This window comes from Nelumbo lutea, chromosome 2 (assembly GCF_056320005.1).
Source record: "Nelumbo lutea isolate HS-2025 chromosome 2, American lotus-T2T, whole genome shotgun sequence".
Taxonomy (NCBI): Eukaryota; Viridiplantae; Streptophyta; class Magnoliopsida; order Proteales; family Nelumbonaceae; genus Nelumbo; species Nelumbo lutea.
This window is the reverse complement of record NC_142685.1, coordinates 8648192-8668964: the sequence shown is the minus strand read 5'-3', so window position 1 is coordinate 8668964 and position 20773 is coordinate 8648192. Positions and strand designations below refer to the sequence as shown.

At 40.5% G+C, this 20773-nt stretch overlaps 1 protein-coding gene across 4 annotated transcripts in view; it reads right to left on the bottom strand.

Moving 5' to 3' along the window:
* The window catches only part of LOC148868423 (Zn-dependent exopeptidases superfamily protein), a 104305-nt gene that overhangs the window by 20970 nt on the left and 62562 nt on the right, over positions 1 to 20773 (bottom strand). For all 4 annotated transcript variants that reach the window (XM_088971256.1, XM_088971257.1, XM_088971258.1 and 1 more), the window contains 4 exons: positions 15697 to 15855; positions 15072 to 15597; positions 14812 to 14968; positions 13007 to 13116 (listed from right to left, as the gene is read on the bottom strand). In XM_088971256.1, the coding sequence (XP_088827382.1) occupies positions 13007 to 13116; positions 14812 to 14968; positions 15072 to 15597; positions 15697 to 15855 (952 nt within the window). The remainder of the gene's footprint in view (positions 1 to 13006; positions 13117 to 14811; positions 14969 to 15071; positions 15598 to 15696; positions 15856 to 20773) is intronic.

Sequence of the window (20773 nt, the reverse complement as noted above, 5' to 3'; positions counted from 1 at the left end):
CATTCATTAATACCCAAATGAAACCATCTTCCACATTTCTGAATTTTAAAGATACAAAGAATCTCCCTACAAGTTCTTCCATTGATTCTACAACATCCTCTCTCCACAAAGTCACTATCCCTCCCGAGCCTCCCAATGAGGGAGCTAAGGTCCAGCACACTCCTCTTGATTTCCACACATTCCTAACCCATCTTCTATCCAAATCTGCCAACTTAGTTTCCTGTAACATGACTATATCAAGCTTCTCTCTCCTCAGCAGGTCTTTGATTGCCCTTCTCCTTCTTGCACTCCCTAACCCTCTCACATTCCAGCTGATGATTTTCATAATAAGACTCCTTTCGTACGCCCCTTACGAACCCGGTTCCATCTCACAAGGAACCTTTCCTTCTCTCTCCCCTTCCACTAAACTCAATATCACCTTCTATATCTGACAATAGTCTCTCCACTTCTGATCTCTTTTTCTTCTTCCTTCTCACATTCCCCTCTAACTTTTTAGCCAACCCATTGCCTATACTTACTTCCCCCCCTGTAGCCTAGAACTTTTGTTACTCTCCTTATTCTAAGGAGTTGCATCAAAATCCCTACTGATGAATCGATTTTTTGGTTATGGCCAATTTTTTGTGCTAAGTACCTCGTCATTTGGTCTGCTTCCAAGTGGCCGATGACTCAAGCCGAAGTGGAGAACTTTGGCTGCCGAGCTACTAGTGAGATGCCGAGCTGCCTGTGAGGTGCTGGGCTGACCAGGTGACGAGCTGCCTATGAGGCACCGGGCTGACCAGGTGCAAGGCTGCCTGTGAGGTGCCGAGCTACCCAGGTGCAGGGCTACCTATGAGGTGCCGGGTTGACCAGGTGGTGAGCTGCCTGTAAGGCGTCGGGCTTACCAGGTGCAGGGCTGCTTGTGAGGTGCCGAGCTGCCTGGTGGTGAGCTGAATTGATGAGTTTCGTTGTTCTTTAGAGACCTGCAAGGAACCAAATGTCAGAAGACCCGGGGTGGCTAACCCGGCGAGGTCGCTCTGATGCTTAAGTCAGTACTCTCATAGTAGACTACGAGCTAAAAATCACAAAGTCTGAGAGCTAGAATTTGCTTACTTGCTTGCTTGCCTTTGTCATTGGGGTTGGTGCCTTTATATAGGCCTTGCTTTAAGTATCACCCCCGAGATCTTCGGGAGGTCGTGTCTAACTGGTCCGAGATCCTCGGAGGTAACTGCCATGCATGTTGCCCATCTTCCGGAACGAGGGCCAACCTCCAAGGATCGTGGGGTATGCATACCGAATTTTTCGGCGAACACGTCTCGCAAGTCGCCAGGTTGGCACATGTGCCAGGTTGGACACTTGGCAAGTTGTTGCCTGAGTGGTTCCGGGTGTCACCTAGTTGTTCTGAGGTGCCATGTGTCAAATGTCATTGGAGGGCAAAATCCGCCCTCATCATTTGCCCCCCACTCCCGAGCTGAAAGTAACTTGGCGAAGGGAGTAGATTTCTCCTATTGGCCCGGAATGAATAATTTGATGAACTCGTAAGCATCGATTCAATTCCTTATGCTCTGGGAGCGACTCGCAGTCCGCTCCTTGATTTTGCCCATGCCGAAGAGGCGACTGGGTCTTATGTGGTACCGAGGTCTTCGCCAGTTCGATACTTTAGTGCTATGGCTGCACTACATCAGCCTCGTGACGCTGGTCACCGACTCCTACAAGAAGCTACTAGGAGCTCGACCTACGGGGGCATCACTACTGACATTAGGTTGCCAGCTCGCACGGGAGCCTTAGAAGGCTCGACCAGCAAGGGCGTCCATGCAGTCTGTTGGCCGCCAACTCCCGTGGAAGCCACGAAGAGCTCATCTTTGTAGAGGGGACCTCGCAGAGAGGATTGATGAGGCTTTATCCGAGTTGAAATAAAGTTGGTAGAGATGCTTGGTCTGTTAGCTATCAACTTCCTGCATAGTCTTTAAGTTCATAAAAAATGGAAACTATAAAGCGAGAGCTTTAGTTTCTAAAAAGTGAGGACTTAGCCTTTTAGAGGATGAGAACTTAGCTGTTTGTAGCGTTTCCCATAGGCGGCGCCAATTGATGAATCATATTTTTGGTTATTGCCAATTTTTTGTGCTAAGTACCTCATCATTTGGTCTGCTTCCAAGTGGCCAGTGACTCAGGCCGAAGTGGAGAACTTTGGCTACTGAGCTGCCTGTGAGGCATCGGGCTGACTAGGTGGCGAGTTGCCTGTGAGGCACTAGGCTGACCAGGTGCAGGGCTACCTGTGAGGTGCCGAGCTGCCTGTGAGGTGCCACTGACCAGGGGGCCGAGCTGCCTGGTGGTGAGCTGAATTGATGAGCTTCGTTGCTCTTTAGAGACCTGCAAGGAACCAAATGTCAGAGGACCCAGGGTGGCTAACTCGGCGAGGTCGCTCTGATGCTTAAGTCAGTACTCTCATAGTAGTCTGTGAGCTAAAAATCACAAAGTATGAGAGCTGGAATTTGCTTACTTGCTTGCTTACCTCTATCATTGGGGTTGGTGCCTTTATATAGGCCTTGCTTAAGTATCTCCCTCGAGATCTCCAGGAGGACGTGTCTAACTAGTCCGAGATCCTCGGAGGTAACTGCCATGCACGTTGCCCATCTTCCGGAACGAGGGCCAACCTCCAAGGATCGTGGGGTATGCATGTCGAATTTGTTGGCGAACACGTCTCACAGGTCGCCAGGTCGACGCATGTGCCAAGCCGCCGGACCGCCAAGTTGGACACCATCGACTTGGCAAATTGTTGCCTGAGTGGTTCCGGGTGTCACCTAGCTGTTCTGAGGTGCCATGCGTCACAATGTCATTGGAGGGCAAAATCCGCCCTCATCACCTACCATCTAACCCCTCCCCTCCTTTGCTTTATACTCCTCCAATAACTCACAAATTAGCTCCCAAATTTTTTCTAACTCTTCCTCCCGCTTCTTCTTCATCTCCACCTCTCCCTCTCTTCTCTCACCTTCACCAATGCTAAGTTCTCTGTTTTCCTCCTCACCTAAAACTTCCTCTCGAGATGCTAGCATATCTGTTTCAACCACAGGAAGAGCATCAATAACAAAAACCAAATTGACAATAGTACCTTCATTGTTAGGAGCCAAATGAAACTCTTTCAGAGGACCAGAACCAGCATCGGGATGCAAGTCTAAATCTGTCTCCTGAGTTCTGATCTTCTTAGAAGAATTATTATAGGATATCAACAACTTGTCAACTTCCACATCTGAGTTAGTCTCCACTGCTGTTTGGCTATAGGCGATACATCATAGTGCATTCCGGTAGAGTCTTTCCCTTCCAAACCCATAACCTGTTCTTCCTGCGCTACTGAGTTGATCTCCCTTGCCAGTGTAGACAGAATCTGGGTCCCAACTGTAGCTATCTTCTGCCGTTCCATCGAAAACTTCAAACCTCCCTCAAAACTCTGATAAACACATCCCTCCTCCTCCAGGAACAATACTTCCGTTCCAAGGTTCTCTTCTTCAGCAATGTCCTTTGATCTGCTAAGATCGATGCTGCCTAGACTTTCAGAATCATCCAATTCAGTATTGCTGAAATCTTCAAACTGAGAGAACTCCCTCTTTCTTTCCTCAAACTCCCTTCGTTTAAGGCACCTTGGATTTCGTTTTTCAGGTGAGGACTGCTCTAATCTTGTTGCCGGAACCCATTGTTTCGAATCTCCATAGTGTGGCGAGTTCAGTCTCCCCGTTGCGCGATTCACTGCACTCAAAGAGGAAGAAGATAGATGGTAATTACCATCTATCGAAGGCACATGGTTGGTCACGTGCCATTTTAAGTTAACATCTTTTGGGTTGGGCCCCTGAACTGGGCTTCCTGTCTTACCTGCCTTAGATGGGCCTGATTTTTGCAGCCCAGGTACAACCTCCGTCCCTGAGAATTTAGGGCCTTCTTTAAATCGCCCAAAGCCCATGGGACCTTTACTAACACTCGGCCCTTGCTTATAAGTCTGCAGCTTCACGTGATTTTTAGGAAAGTCACGCACATTCAGCCCGAAGCCCGGTTTGGTTTTATCAGGCCCAGGTTCGGTTCCTCCCTGAACCAACCCCTTCTCCTTGTTTAAAACAGGCAAATTGGCGCCTATTACCACCTGTGCCATTTTAGTGAAAGAGCTGTAGGAAACTGTAAACCACACATTAAGAGTATTCGTGTGACACCTTGAGATGTACTTAGATTTAATTGAATAGGATCAGCTTTCCTAGTAGGATAAGTTTTATTCTATCTTATCTAGGATTAATTTTATTTTAATCTTATCTTTTATTGCCATGTAAGCATTAAAGTTCTTTTACAATTAGGAAACTAGGTATATAAATTAAGGAGTGGGGCGGCTGTTTTAAGCACTCCAACCATTCTCTTCTTTCAAAACTTCTCCCACGAGTGCTCATTCTCTATCTTCTTCTCTTCTTCTCTTTTTCTTCTTCTCTTTATTTTCTGTTCAAAACCTAAAGAGTCTCTGTAGTCTTGTACGACTACTTGGTATCACAGCCAAATTTAGGGCTTCTCATGTGAGTTTGATTCAGCCGACCACATGAGAACTGCCTAGGGCTGGAAGAATAGAGAAAGCTCCCTTCGGCTGATTCTTGGAGGTTATCTACAGCAGCAGTCCAAAGATTGGATCAGATCTTTGATAACCAGGAAGAATTAGATGAAGAGAAGAGGATCAAGATCAGTTCTTGATCAAGATTAGAGGCGGCGATCAAAGTTTCAGAAGATTTCTGGTTCAAGATCGATTTCTTCTATTCAAGACTAAAGTTGATTATCAAGGTCAAAGCTTCTCAGGATTTTCTGGTAAGTTTTCAAGCCTTACCAGAAATCAGCAGCAAGGATCTCTTGATATAAGAGGTACGGTTAAGAAAAAAAAAACCCTTCCTTTCTGCATTTTTTTAGGGTTTAAGAGAAAACCCTCAAGTTTCAAGGTTGTTATTGCTTCAAGGAAGTAATCAGATTTGTCTCCCTTGATTTTTTTTCCTTTGCTCTTTGGAAGATCCAGTAGATTTTTTTTTTTTAACAGGATTGATATAGTTCAGTCTCAATAGGCCGACTGTCACAAAATTAGGGTTTCTAAATCAGAACCCTCCTATTACCTGCTACAGACCCAGTAGGCCGATTGGTACAGTAATTAGGAAGCATTCTAATGGAGTTTAAAAGCCAAGGAGAGGGTGTTTGGGGGTTGGTTCAAGAAGCATTGCTGAAAACACCTTCCAGATTACAACTGTAAAGTTTGATGGTTCAAAAATCAGCCATGACGGCCATTGGGGGAAGATGAAAGCTGAACTATTTGTTGGGAGATGTGAAGGAACCAACCAAGGAGGATCCCACTTATGCTAAGTAGATTCAGGAAAATTATTTGGTGATGACATGGTTGTGCAACTCTATGCAGCCACACATCAACCGAAATTACTTATGGGCAAAAACAGCTAAAGAAATTTGGGATGTTGTGAAAGAAACTTACTCTCAACCCCTTAATGTTGCTAGGGCTTATGAGCTGAAATGTGAGGTCAAAAATCTCATACAAGGGGAGAAATTGGTCTCTGTTTATTTCTCAACCCTGAAATCCCTGTGGCATGAGATTGACTACCTTGAGACAATTGAATGGGAGAATCAGAAAGATGCACGGACTTACAGAAAGCAACTTGAAACTAATAGAGTATTTGAGTTCTTGGCTGGTCTAAATTTTGAATATGATATTATAAGACAACAACTATTGACAAGAAAAAGTGTGACTCTATCTCAATCCTATTCCCTAGTGCACAATGAAGAGACTAGGAGAAAGGTTATGTTACAGCAAAGCCTTTCGAATCTGCCATAATAGCAGTTAAACCCAAGCCAGGGGGAGATAAGGAAAGGGATATGAAGAAAGAGACTAAAAATGACCTAGTTTGTGAACATTGCAAGAAACCTAAGCACACCAAAGATAATTATTGGAAGTTGCATCCACATCTAGTTCCAACAAAACTTATAAACAAAAAAGGGTAATGCCAATAAAGCTGTCAACACTGATAGTGCAGCCTCAACAACTTCAAGAGGTACCCCTCTTGATACCCTAGCCGTTGTCCGAGCTGCTCTGACACAATTAGAAAGTGGAGTCAGTAATTCAGTATCATCTCCTTAGCCATCATCAGCTCCTTCAACCTCATCTTTTGCTCAATCAGGTAATCGGACCTCAACTTATCATGCTTCAGTTCCAGGTAATACAGAACATTCTTGGATAATAGATTCAGGATCATCTGACCATATGACTGGCTTGCCATCACTTTTCTCTACCTATCATCTATCTTCTGGTAAAGATAAAGTGTCCATTGTTGATGGATCCCTTGTTCCTAAATCTGGCAAAGGAGACATCAAGTTGTCTGATACAATTTCCCTATCCTCTGTCCTGCATGTTCCTAAGCTTAATACTAACTTGCTCTCAATTAGTAGCATTACGAAAGGGCAGAATTGTTCAGTAACATTTTTTCCTTATCGATGTATTTTTCGGGATCTGGAAACAAGGAAGGTGATTGGGACTAGCCGTGAAACAAATGGAATCTACCTACTTGGAGAAAGTGCTCATCAGGAAGATAGTGAAACTAAGAAATCCTTTGTTTCTCAGTTTGTTGATCAGGTGATGCTTTGGCATAATAGATTGGGCCATTTATCCTTTCAAGCTTTGAAAAGTTTGTTTCCCAGTATATTTGAATCTGTCCAGATGACTAGTTTGAAATGTGAAAGTTGTGAGTTTGCAAAACATTGCAGGACTACCTATTCATTAAGTAATAACAGAAGCAATATTCCTTTTGAAATTGTGCATATTGATGTTTAGGGACCCTATCATACCACTACCATGGGGGGTATAGATATTTCATATTATTTGTTGATGATTACACTCGATTTTCTTAGGTTTACCTTATGCATTCTCGAGATGAGGTTCCAACATTAATCCGGATCTTTCATCAAATGATTTTAACCCAATTTGGGGTCAAAATTAAAATTTTTAGATCAGATAATGCAAAAGAATATTTTGCAAACCCATTAGCCTCCTACATGCTTGATCATGGGATTATCCATCAGAGTACCTGCCCACATACACCACAGCAAAATGGGGTTGCTGAAAGAAAGAATAGACACATATTTGAGGTAGTCAGAGGCATTATGTTTACCTCAAATGTGCCTATATGTTTCTGGGGGGATGCTGCTCTTACAACTGTTTATCTCATCAATCGGTGCACTTGTTTCATTCCCCTCAAAACCTTTGGGTGCACTTGTTTCATTCAAATCCTTGGCCCTCATCGTTCCAAATCTGATCCCAAGGCCTCCAAATGTATTTTCCTTGGTTATGCCCAAACTCAAAAGGGATATTGTTGTTATGAACCGACTTCTGAAAAAAGATTTTTCTCAATGGATGTCACCTTCTTTGAGGATAAACCCTATTATCCAAGGGTTTCTCCTCAGGGGGAGAATAGTGAAGCTGGGAGTAGCTCATCAGAAGTTCCTTTCCCAATCCCATTAAGTGAAAAATGATGTAATGGGGAAATATGTCAAAGATGCAAGGATGTGAGAGTCTATCACAGACGATGGAGACATGTCAATTTTGGACATCAGCAGTGCAGGCCAATCCTAGTCCCCTCTACAGATCTAGGTCCTGGTACCAAAGTAGCTCCAGTTCCTTCTACAGATCCAGATCCAGGTATCACAGTAGCCTCGGTTCCTTCTGCAGATCTAGATCCAGGTACCACAGATACTACAGATGAGAGACATCCAACCATGGAGCCTTCACCTTCATTCAGTGACCTTGATCTCCCCATAGCAGTCCGTAAAGGCAAACGTCGTTGCACCACAACTCACTACATTTCTCAGTTCCTATCCTATGATCATTTGTCTCCCTCCTACAAGTCTTTTCTTGCATCCATTGCTGATATTCACATTCCCAGAACAATACAGGAAACATTGGAAGTACCATAATGGAAAGATGCAATAAAAGTAGAAATGGATGCCCTCATCAGAAACAATACCTGGGAGATAGTTGATCAACCCAAAGGAAAGAAACGGTTGGGTGTAAATGGGTATTCACTGTGAAACATAATGTTGATGGTTCTATTGAAAGGTATAAGGCCCGATTAGTTGCAAAAGGATTTACTCAGACATATGGTATTGACTACTAAGAAATTTTTTGCAACAGTAGCAAAGATGACCACTATCAGAGTACCTATTATCTCTTACAACTAGTTACTCTTGGCCATTATATCAGATGAATGTTAAAAATGTCTTTCTCAATAGAGACTTGTAGGAAGAAGTTTACATGCAATTGCCTCCAGGATTTTATGGTACGGAGACAGGAAAGGTTTGTCGGTTGAAGAAAGCTCTATATGGACTAAAACATACCCCTAGAGCATGATTTGACAGATTTAGACGAGCCCTTGATAGGTTCGGATATGTGCAGGCTTAATTAGATCACACCTTGTTTATTAAGAGAGTGGGTTCCTCCGTAACCTTGCTTGCCATGTATGTGGATGATATTGTAGTAACTGGGAGTGATACTACTGAAATTGAGTCTCTTAAGCAACTCCATCAAGAGTTTGAGGTAAAAGATCTGGGGGAACTACGATACTTCTTCCGCATTGAGGTAGCTAGATCCAAGCATGGGATTTTTATCTCACGAAAGTATGTTCTTGATTTGCTAGAAGAAACAGGAAAGTTGGGAGTTAAGCCTACAGACACACCTACTGAACAGAACCATGGGATTAGTACAAAGGGTGGAGAACCTATTGAAGATAAAGCTATGTTTCAACGGTTAGTTGGAAAGCTTCTCTATCTTGGCCTCACAAGACCTGACATCAGTTATGCAGTCAGTGTAGTTAGTCAGTATATGCACTCTCCTAGAACTACTCACCTCCTTGCGGTTGAAAGGATATTAGCATATTTGAAGAGGTCCCCAGGTAGAGGCATTTTGTTCAAGAAAAATGACCGCATGAAGATAGAAGTCTACACAAATGCTGATTGGGTTGGGTGTGTTTATGACCAAAGATCTACCTCTGGATATTGTGCCTTTGTAGGAGGTAATCTGGTCTCCTGGAAGAGTAAGAAACAAAGTGTTGTTTCTCGTTCAAGTGTTGAAGCTGAATATAGGTCCATGGCAAATGGTGTGGCTGAGATTCTATGGTTGAGATCATTACTTGAGGAATTGGGTAATGTTTATGAGAAACCCCTAATGTTGTACTGTGATAACCAAGCTGCCATCAATATAGCCCATAACCCAATACAGCATGGCAGAACTAAGCATATCGAAGTGGACCGACATTTTATCAGAGAAAGGGTTACATCTCAAGAAGTATTCCTTCCTTACATCACCTCCGGCATGTAGCTTGCAAACCTTCTCACCAAGGCTGTTTCAAGAAAGAAGTTAGAAGAAGATCTATGCAAGTTGGGAATGATAAATATCTACGACCCAACTTGAGGGGGAGTGTAGGAAACTGTGGACCCCACATTAAGAGTATTCGTGTGACACCTTGAGATGTACTTAGATTTAATTGATTAGGATCAGCTTTCCTAGTAGGATAAGTTTTATTCTACCTTATCTAGGATTAGTTTTATTTTAATCTTATCTTTTATTGCCATGTAAGCATTAAAGTTCTTTTACAATTAGGAAACTATGTATACAAATTAAGGAGTGGGGCGGTTGTTTTAAGCACTCGAACCATTCTCTCCTTTCAAAGCTTCTCCCACGAGTGGTCCTTCTCTATCTCCTTCTCTTCTTCTCTTTTATTTTCTACTCAAAACCTAAAGAGTCTCTGTATAGATCCATTCTCGTTTAAACCATCCAATCATTTATTGCCATGCAGTTCTTCTTCTTCAACCTTCTCATCTCCCTCCCTACGAGCCTCTTTCCAAAGCACAACTTCAATGGATGAAGCCAGCCATACTGAGTAAAATTTTCCTTCAACTCGCACCTCTATCTTCCAAGGAATCTCCTCAGGTTTTACCCCGTTCAATAAGATGGAAGCTGAAAAGAGATGTCCCCAAAAAACACCTCCTAATGATCCTCCACACCTCAAAGCAATGGCTTCAGCAATTTCTTGCTTCCACAAATGAAAGGGAAGGCCTAAAAGACGCACCAGTACTCCATCTTCAACAAAGAGATCATTGGAGTTTGACCCCAAACACCATCTTGATAATGTGAGATTCCCAAGTTCAGCTTGGATATTGAGAGCCTCAACTTCTACTCTATTCTCAAGCAAATCTAGCAAAGCCTTGTCTTTCTCAGATGGTGTTAAAATAAATGTGCTTTTCAATTTCAAGCATGTCATTAACACATCTGCAACTTTCCTCCAATCTAAAATGTGAACTGAAGCTTTAAATATCAATTTACTTTCCCAATCTCCTCTCTGTAAGTTTACTCCCAATCTGTGTTTACCTGCCCTAGCTGTCACTATGAGAGTCTCTTGCTTATTATTGTTCTCCAGACTATTAGAACTACTTTTCTTCCTTCTTTCTGTTACTTCTCTTTTAGCACCCAACCGTTGCAGCAATTCACATAATACTCCATGAATTGCCTTCCAGCCCTGATTTTTCCTTTCCTCTGGGAAGCAGACCATCTGCTTCCTACCCTTGCCAAAAAATTCTGTCAAAGAAATGAAGAAGCCTTTGGTGTTTCTCTTACACTCTACTACAAACCTTCTTCCAGTTTCTGAGAGAGAATCTTTCCAGCTATTTTGTTTGCCTTTGTTACTTGCATCTTTCACAAACTCCTTAAGCCCTTCAATCACCTTCAAACCTTCTAACAACACCAGCCCTTTCTTTGCTTCCTTGATTTTCAAGCTCAGTTGACCATTTAATCTAAGCTCCTCAAAAAGAAACTCCTTTGCTTCAATCTTCATGTATTTTTTTTCATCAGCCTACCTCCACGAACTTCCAGTATAGAATCTTATTTTGAGAAAGTAGAAAAGTTTGGACAACTTGTTTTGATATAAAAACTGTAAAAGAAATAAGAAAAGAAAGAGAAGAAAGGGTTTTAGCTGAGGAAGAGAGAGAAGAGAGATAGAAGAGACTGGAAGAACCTTAGAATTAGGTTTAGTCGCTCCTTTCATTAGATTATATACTCATAAATAAAAGAGAGTACACAGACAAGTATGCCCTTAGTAAGTCGGCTACTTGTGAGATCTTAAAAACACTCGTAACTTAAAACATAAAACTAATGGGCCTAAGGCCCAATAACTCCCTAACTATGCTATGTAAATAAAAAACATGTTATATCAGCCCAAAACTCAACACTCCCTCTCAAGTTGGGAACAAATGTCACACATTCCCAACTTGCATAGATCATGCTTTAGCTTGTTTCTTGTAACTCCTTTTGTAAGAACATTAGCAAGCTGCAAGTCAAATGCAACATATGGAAAGTAAGCTTCTCCGGATGTCACACTTTCCCTTATAAAGTGTCTATCCACTTCTATATGCTTCGTCCTATCATGCTGAACTGGGTTGTGGGAAATGTTAGTTGTTGCCTGATTGTCGCAATATAGCATCATAGGTTCTTCGACCTCAACTCCAATCTCTCCTAACAAGATCCATAGGAGCTCTGAAACACCATGTGCCATGGCTTTGCATTCAGTTTCTGCACTTGACCTTGCCATAACTGTTTGTTTCTTACTCCTCCATGAAACTAAATTACCTCCAACGAGAGTACAAACTCCTGATGTAGATCTCCTATCATCTAGACACCCTTCAATTTTTCATAGTTAGCAAACAATATGCCTCTACCTAGGTGTCCCTTCAAATATGAAAGTATCTTGTCAATAGCCTCCCAATGCTGAACTCGTGGAATATGCATGTATAAACTCATTACACTCATTGCATAAGAGATGTCTGGTTGTATCATACATAAGTATAGCAACCACCCCACTAACCTCTGATATCTTTCAAAATCCTTCACTAGTTCACCCTTTGAAACATTTGTCATGTGGTTCTGATCAATAGGTGTATCAACTACCCTTGCCCCAAGTTTTCCTATCTCATGTAGTAGATCTAGAACATACTTCCTCTGTGAGATGAAGATCCCATGCTTGGACCTTGCCACTTCAATGCCCAGAAAGTACTTCAGCTCCCCAAGATCCTTAATCTCAAACGCTTTGTGCAGATTCTTCTTCAAGGTATCAATCTCACTCAAATCATTTCCTGTGACTACAATTTCATCCACATACACTATCAAAACCGACACTAGTGACACCCTCCTCTTTACAAAAAGAGTATGATCAGATTGAGTTCGAGTGTAGCCAAATACAACCAATGCACTTCTAAACCTGTCAATCCAAGCTTTGGGTGATTGCCATCAAGCAAATCCACAATCTCCCATGTATGATTTTTAATCAATGCTTTTATTTCCTCTTGCATAGTTGTCTTTCATCAGGGGAACAAGAGGTATACCTGGGTCTGTGTCAATCGAACCAGGAATCTCTAATGAGCCGATAGGGAGTGACGTGGGTTCCTCTACTATGGAATCAACCTCCCTTTGCTATCATAGGCGTTGTTGTATAAAACACTAAGAAACAAGACACAATGGAGGTGGCAAAGTGGGTGAGATAGGTAGGTCAAACATTGGAGTAGACAAAGGAACTGGAACAAGAAGAAGTATAGATTACTCACTTCCTTCTCCAAAACACTCCCCCTAAGAAGAACCCCTCGAGAAAAAATGTGTGGACTCAAAAAAGGTGACATCTATAGTAACATACCGACTCCCAGAAACTGGAACATAGCAACAATACCCCTTTTGATTTCTTGCATACCCAAGAGAAGGGTTATACAGTGACAACTCCGTGGCGTTATAAAGCTTTTTCTGTTATTCTATCTTGTTCAACAAACCATCTCTTTATACACCCTAAGAAGGTTTTCTTCTATACCTAAGACAATTGATGGCATTGCTTTCCAAAGAAACTTGTAGAAAAATCACAATAGCACGCATTGATATGAACATAGGAAATATCAGTGCAACAATTAATAAATTCATTGAGACAATTAAGACCTGAAAGGTGAACATATGAAAAAAGATAAACCAATGTAAGACAAATAATAGCAGCAACAAGTACAGCAACCATTATGCTTCCAAGCCACTCAGGTGTGCTACCGGGGTTCCTGCAGAAAATGCAATATATGGTTACTACCCATTCTTTCAATCTTCTGGAGATGAGTATAAATGATCAAACTAGAATATTCAGAAAAAATGTTGAAGTATGGTCTTAGGAACAAGATATATATATATAGAGAGAGAACAAATTGCCACCTAGTGCCAGCCCAAAGGGATTCTTCCACCTGTACATTTTGTTTTATTAATTTCAATGGTTGAAACAATTATGCTATATTCAAGGAAATACGCTTAATATAACATGAAGATGGCTATAGTTCATCAGTTCACACTGATTTTTACTGTAGCTATCATCTTCAGCTGGGTCAGCTCAGTGGTTGGACCCAATCCTTTAATCAAATTAAACATAATAAGTTATTGGGGTCCCAGACTACACCATGCATCCTGTGACCCAATGCCCTAGATTAAATGAAAAGAGTACTTTTTTTTTGCTGCAAAATGAAGGCACTTGAATACATAAATAGTGTACATAAACAGGCATGATTAACCACATATGGTGCTAGGAATGGACAACGAAATGACTATAGACAGGACAGCAAGGACTATGTTCAAAAGAAATTTTTAAGTTGTAACCTATTATTCACTAGAAAACAATAGGGAAAAGAGAGGAGAGGAAGATAAGAGAAGAGAGGAGAAGAGAAGAAAATAGTTGGAGAGGCAAAAACCTGGATTGGCAGCACCTTCTTTCTATTTATACTTAAGTTGCAGCAATAAAAAGGAAGTTACATTAGTGCCCTTGCAGCACAAACTATTATAGAATCCCAACACTCCCCCCTCAAGTTGGGCAGTGTATATCAATCATGCTCAACTTGTCACATAGCTCATTGTGCTGCGAATAGGGAAGGCCCTTTGTGAGAACATCAGCAAGTTGATCCCTGAACTCACATATGGAGTTCATACTTCACCTAAATGGGCCTTGGTTTATGAACACTTTCACAACTCTAAATGGGCCTCGGTTTCCAAGGCAAATAGTTGAATTTTGCAACTTTCCAAGGCCTAGACCGCCAGATGATCATAAAGAATGAACTTTATCCCAATCAAATAAATGGAATTAGAAAATTTCCCTCCACCTGATGTGCATGCTTGCTTTACTTTGGCCACACAGTAACACAAATCAATAAATTCAATACTTCACCTTCTTGAAAAAATGCAATACTTTGCAACATATTTATGTTGTAGATAAAGAAACTATCATTATATGTAACATATCATCATTTGCAACTATGTTTATCTGTGTATGTCCATATGTCTCATATAGTACTAACTACTAAATATATAGCACTCAATGATCTAGAAACCTAGATATGTTTTTCTTTGTCCCATGATGTCATGAACTAGTATTTACATGAGAAATTACTTTTGAGTATCACATTAAATTATTGAGTTTTAGGGTCACTGGTCACATATTTTGATGCCATTTATTCCCACCTAGCATTGAGTTTACAACAAAGTAATTTTATACTCTCTGTGTTTATCTTCTTAACTAATATGAAAAAGAATTTCTGTATTTGCTATCCAGAATTTCTTTTTGTATACATGAAGGGTTGATGTAGCCACTCCTTGTCATCCACTGTCACAAGAATTGACCATGTATGAAGTGCCTAAATTCATACCAAACCCCCATATTTCCAGCAGATGTGGGGTGGAGGTCACGGTGGCTACCAACCGAATATTGGAGATCTTACCTATCAAATCGAACCATCATCCCAGTCATGGTGGCTACCAACCGAATAAATATACCAGCAGAAACTAAAACAGGAACAGTCAAACCCAGCAGTAAGGTTGCAATTTTGAGGGGCTTTGGTGATCGGACAGGAGATAATGTTGCTTCAATCAACCCATCTGGATATTCCAATGTCAAAACAGAAGAATTAGGGAAGCCATATGATGTAGTATAAGATTCAAAAGTTGTAAATAGATGAGATAATCCAGGATGCAAACCTACATGCAAAAGCAGGTGAGACTAACCAAACAAGAGCTAAATAAGAAGATCCAATTTTATAAAAACTTCCCACCATCAGAAGAACAAGCCACTGGACAAAACCAGCTTTAAAGAGCCACCTTTCGGTTTCCAATTTGATCAATTCAGCCTGAACAACATGCGATCTCTTCTGCCCTCCCTTGGATGAAGCATGCTGAAGGTACTTTTGAAGAATGCGAAAACCCACATGTTGACCAGTTAAGGCCCCAAGAACAGCAGGTGCAACAAATAAGCCAATGATTAACCATGGATTTGCAATATAGGGAACTGGTGAAGAACAAATGAGTGGTAGAAGGAAGGCAACAAGAATAGAGAAACTTAGTGAAAATATCCACATCATCAGAACACTCAAACATGATAAACCCAATGATGCTGCAGCTGGAAAACCACCCATAAGCAATGACATTGTCCAGATTACAAGCGCCTGCATTATCACTGAATTTTGGAGCATACTTGCAAGATGTTGACGGTACACAACCATGTAAGTTCCCTGATAAGTAATTGAAAATTTTAACTATGACATAGTACAATATTTCCAACCATGAAAAGAAAAGTAAATAACATTGAAGTCTTAATAGTTCCTCAATACCAGAATATCAAAAAATATAGCATGGTCATTATCTTCTCGGGTTTGCATAGCTGTGCCATTCACAAGATCAGATGACCTAGCAATCTGAAGCAGAAAAGCAAGCATATTTTCTCCAAGGTGCTGAAGAGATCCAGGTTTCAAAAGCTTCAATTTGTCATTCTGCATTGTCGAATCATCAAAGGCTTTACCATTCAAAATTTTCAAATATGCTACAGTTAAGTAAATAGTATGTGACAAAATAAATACAGTTTGATACTGTATTCTGAAAATCAGAGTGAACCAAAATTATGGCATGGCTAATATATGTTACTTGGCAACTTTGATAAGCTGCATTCAGACTTTGATACTGTATTCAGACTTTAGTCGGTATGCATCATAGCTTGGCAACTTTGATAAGCTGGATTTATTGGACAAATGAAAGGAGTCATCCTTAAATTTAGCCAGACATGCATTAGCATCCATAAGTATGTTACTAATTGTGGGATCTTTTAGAGACACGATTGCAATTTTTTTTATCCAAAGAGGAGTTTTGTTAAAATCAGAGTGTTGAAACTCTGATAAAAATTTTCATTTATTGAATCAAAATTTGGGATTCAATTACATAATTATTTGTTTAGAAAAAATGCATGGCTAAGTATAGATATGAATTTGTAAAATTCATCCAAAGAATTAGAAAGAATACTAGTCACAGAATCAAGGTTCGTGATTCTAGTTTGATTAATCAGCAACCTGCTATAAGGGTCTCTAATCATCTTGGTTATGTTACTTGCATGAGAAACAAAACTTATTTGTGGATAAAACTGTTCTGGCATGGTTTTACTATTAGGGTTATTTAACAAAATTCTAAACAAACTAGGAACCTTCCATGTTGGACTCCTCCATATTCTCAACCCTCTTCACAAGGCAGGTTTCACCCTAAAATCCCATGCCACATGACCCACATCACATATTTTAGATTTTTGGTAGTTTATATGGTTACTTACTTATGTTATAAAATTGTAAAGTTAATGCTCTCTATCTTCAATAATCCCTGATGTGTTAACTGCAACAAGCATGCATTTTTTTTAGAAAAGATAATTTTCAGTCACTAAAAAGGGGAAGTATATGAGAAGATGTACATCAGAAAAGCAAAAAGAAAGGTCAACATGCCTACACAGACAAAGATCTGTCACTATACAAATAATCCAAGTGTCACCAGATTTAGCTAGCTCATCTGCTAATACATTTAGTTCCCTAGGAATCCAGATTTAGCTAGCTCATCTGCTAATACATTAAGGTCATACGGGGCCCAGGACGCCCCGTGGGCCAGCACGGCACAGCCCACACTTTGTGCGGGCCACATGCAGGTCGTGTCGTGCCGGCCCAACACAACCCAATTTACACCACTATTTGAACCCGCCCAATACTAGGGATGGGCGGAGAAATTCGAGGATTTCCCATCCAATTCGCCCAACATTGGGGAGTGGTTCCCTTGCCCTGAACCCGCCTGACATTGGGGACGAGGTGGGGATGGAGTAGAGTGTCGTGACTATGGGGCAAGGACAGGGATGGGGTGCCCCACCCTGAACCCACCCCGTTGTCATTCCTATATAATTGTTAATTATTAGTGAAATTAATAAAAATGTTAGCTTTTGTAATTATTTTTATTTATTTAAAGTTAATCAAAATTTCATTTAAAAATAATAACAATTATTAAAATTACTACAAATTATTAATAAAACTAAATTTATTAAAAAAGTTATTCATATTAAGTTAACAATAATTATTTTCTATAAATCAAACATTAAATGAAAAATACAATTATTAAAATTTTAAATATTAACAATAACTTTGAATACTTTTAGTTAATTAACAACAATTTTTTATTATTAATTTAATATTAATTAATAGTAAATAAAATTATTAAATCTTTCAAATTTCTCGTGCATCGCACGGGTCCCAACTAGTATTTTATTATCTAGAACATTGTAGAGTTCCAATAGCAAGTTAAATTTTAAGAGAAACAATGATATTTCGGCATTTTTTTTTTATCAATAACAAGAAACTTTATTAAAGATATGAAACTACGTGAAGCTTAGGTACAAAGGGGAGGTAAAAAGACTTAACTCCCCACCAAAGAATACAAGGAAAATTCAAAAATTAGCCCAAAAACTTGAAACCCTATCCACCCCTTGCTTTGCTAACCCATCAGCAAAAGAATTAGCACATAAGGTAGATTGCTTACTTAGCGCTTGCGCTAAGGATCTAATCAGAGTCAAACTTGGATTTGAAAAGAAAACCTTTCCCTTATTAGCCGAAGTACAAGTGTACCCCTTGATCTTTAGCAAAGGCGGATTAAGCCTAAAAACATTTTTTTGTTTATCGAAAAGTCTCAATGTCCTCGTTGAGAATCGCTCTACGAAAGTTGTTGGCCAGCAGCCGCTCAACTGTTCGAGCGCAATGCAGTGGTGGTTGGTTCCGATTCGACAAGGGTAGAATGCCTGGTCGAAGGTGATGGGAATAAAAAGTATCGTATTTTTATCCCCAAATATTCATTCTTTTACATTAAATCAGCACTTAATTGACTCATTACTCTTGTATTTCGATTCAGGGCAAGCAAGAAGAGACAGGAAAAAAACAAGGCTAATCGGACGATTTTGCACAATTTTGGCACCGTTCAATAATCTGGGCATAACTCTCACATCTGGACTCCGATTGGGATAATTCAAGATGCATTGGAAAGATAAGGAAGAACTCTAAAACTTTCGAGTTTTGGGTTTTGATAGATTCAGTCTGCATCAAGGTCAAAATCGGGCCCGAAGTCGAAGCAAATTCGTAGAGAAACCCAGCTCACGGCTGAAGCCCAATTCGCAGAAAAGCCTTGTAGCGGCCCAAATTATTAAAGAAGCCCAACTCGAATTCAAGAATAAAGAGTCCTATCAGATTTAAATTCCAATTGTAATCCTAGAAAGATAAAGAAGATTGAGATTACTAGATAAGAGATAGGATAGGATTAGATCAAAACTGATTAGGACTTTCTATTTTTTAGGATAATCTCCTAAGAGGAGTTGGAGAGAGCCCCTCCTCCTAAAGCTATATAAAGGGGGGGGGGGGGGGGGGACCAGCTTTAGGCATCAATCAAGAAATCAAGCAATCAAGCAGTCCATCCATCTTGGAAGCAAAGCAAGAAGGAGACGACAACTATGAGCGGTTGAGCCTTTCTTTTCTGATTCAAGGGGGATTGTTGATTTGATTGTGTCATCATGAGATTATGTGTTTAATTTAATTTCTTGCTTTTAATTCAAGTATTCGTTGATTCTTGTGCATGTTCTTATGGAAGTTAGTGTTGATTAGTCTGACAAATTAATTAATGTTGATCTTCCTACTGCTATCCATAATTCGATGATCTGTAATTGTTACGAATAGTGGTACAAGTAGCAAATAGGTTAATATCTTTTTGGGTCAATTGCTCGTGACAGCCTTTGACCAATGTATTGGCATGTTTTAACCTAAAGGGAATCAACGGAACAAGATTGGATAATTGCAACTATCTCAATTATTTTTATTTTGGTTTAACTGTTTTCACAGAGTTTATTGCTATCATTAATTGATATGGAACGCTATCGTGCCCAGTCGATCAATGATAAGTGTTGATCGAATGCTGGGTTTGGTCAACTAAATTAGGAAAACATGAGGTTTATTATGGCTATCCTAATAAATCCGAAGGTTAAATGCTTGAATTGCAAGACTGCTGATTTTTACCTATGATCGATGACCAATTGACTCAATTCGAACCCTTGGATCAGAGTTGGTAAGACTGAATATTCCTTGTTAGTTGTTATTTGCTCTTTTGTTATTTTAGAATTTTGATTATTCAAATTTCCCACTCTATATATTGCGCATTTGGCTGAGAAATTAATTACTGGCTCCCTGTGGGATTCGACCCGGTACCACTGTTACTACAAGTTCATAGTAAGGTGGGACTAGAATTAATTTTGAGGGCTTCGACAAACCGTCAGAAGGACAAAGTCTTCCATTGAATGGTTGGTTTACAAACCTGGGTTCAGACGGAACTCATGAGAGGATTTAGCCTCCTGGTGGACTACAAGTTGAGGAGTTCATAATGGGGCCCCCGTGTAAGGCAGACTTCTACTGAAAGCTTTCGAATCAACTCAACTATACTACTTGACTCCATTTAATAGTACAATTTGTTAAGTAGAGGCGACTGGAGGCTCCCATTAGGCGATCGGTAGTGAGCGATCATAGGCCGACCCTCTTGCTTGGGTCAAGAAATTTCGTATGAAATAAGAGAGATTACCGCGAGTTCGAGTTCGGTCATACGGGATTCCTGCGCTTAACCGACCTTCTCTAGCAAGCGTATGAAGAGCACGTGGAGCACTTACGAGCTGTCTTCCAGATATTACGCGACAACCAGCTTTATGTCAAGAAGGAGAAGTGCTCTTTTGCTCAACAAGAAGTCTTGTTCCTTGGACATCGAATCAAGGGAGGGGCCAAATCCTGATTTCGTTTTGCTTCTCTCAGTTGTCGAGCCTGATCGACTCGACTCTTTTCCCTGCCCCCCGGCCTCCCATTAGCTAATGTACGTTCAAGGGTCTGCCAGTCAACTACCTTCTCCTCTAATGAGGTTTTCAATACCACGAGTCTGTCGGTCGTTGTGTGGGTAGACTCGATTTCTTCCGATTTTAAGCAATTTGTCTTTCTCATGTTTCACCATATGGATTTCCTATCTTTCGGTTTCCTCCCTGCCCCTGCTTCTAAGCAAGCGAAGCCCTCGCCTATTCATTGGATTAAGAAAAAGGGGAAGTTAAGACGGGGGTTACTTATAGCTAATGGGAGGTGTTGATAGATGTTGTTGTACACATGTTTAGTACCGCAAGGGTACTTTTGTAATTTCTTCATACTTTATGTTGTACGACCAGCCTAGTATAAATAATAACATACTTCACACGCCTATTGTGTGCTTTTGGGCTCTCAGTCCTCTCGCCTCTCCTCTCTTTCTCCCCTCTCTTTTCTCTTCTCTTCTCTTGCTCAACATGGTATCAGAGCAAGTCGTCCAGGCCTGAAGGGTGATGTCAAG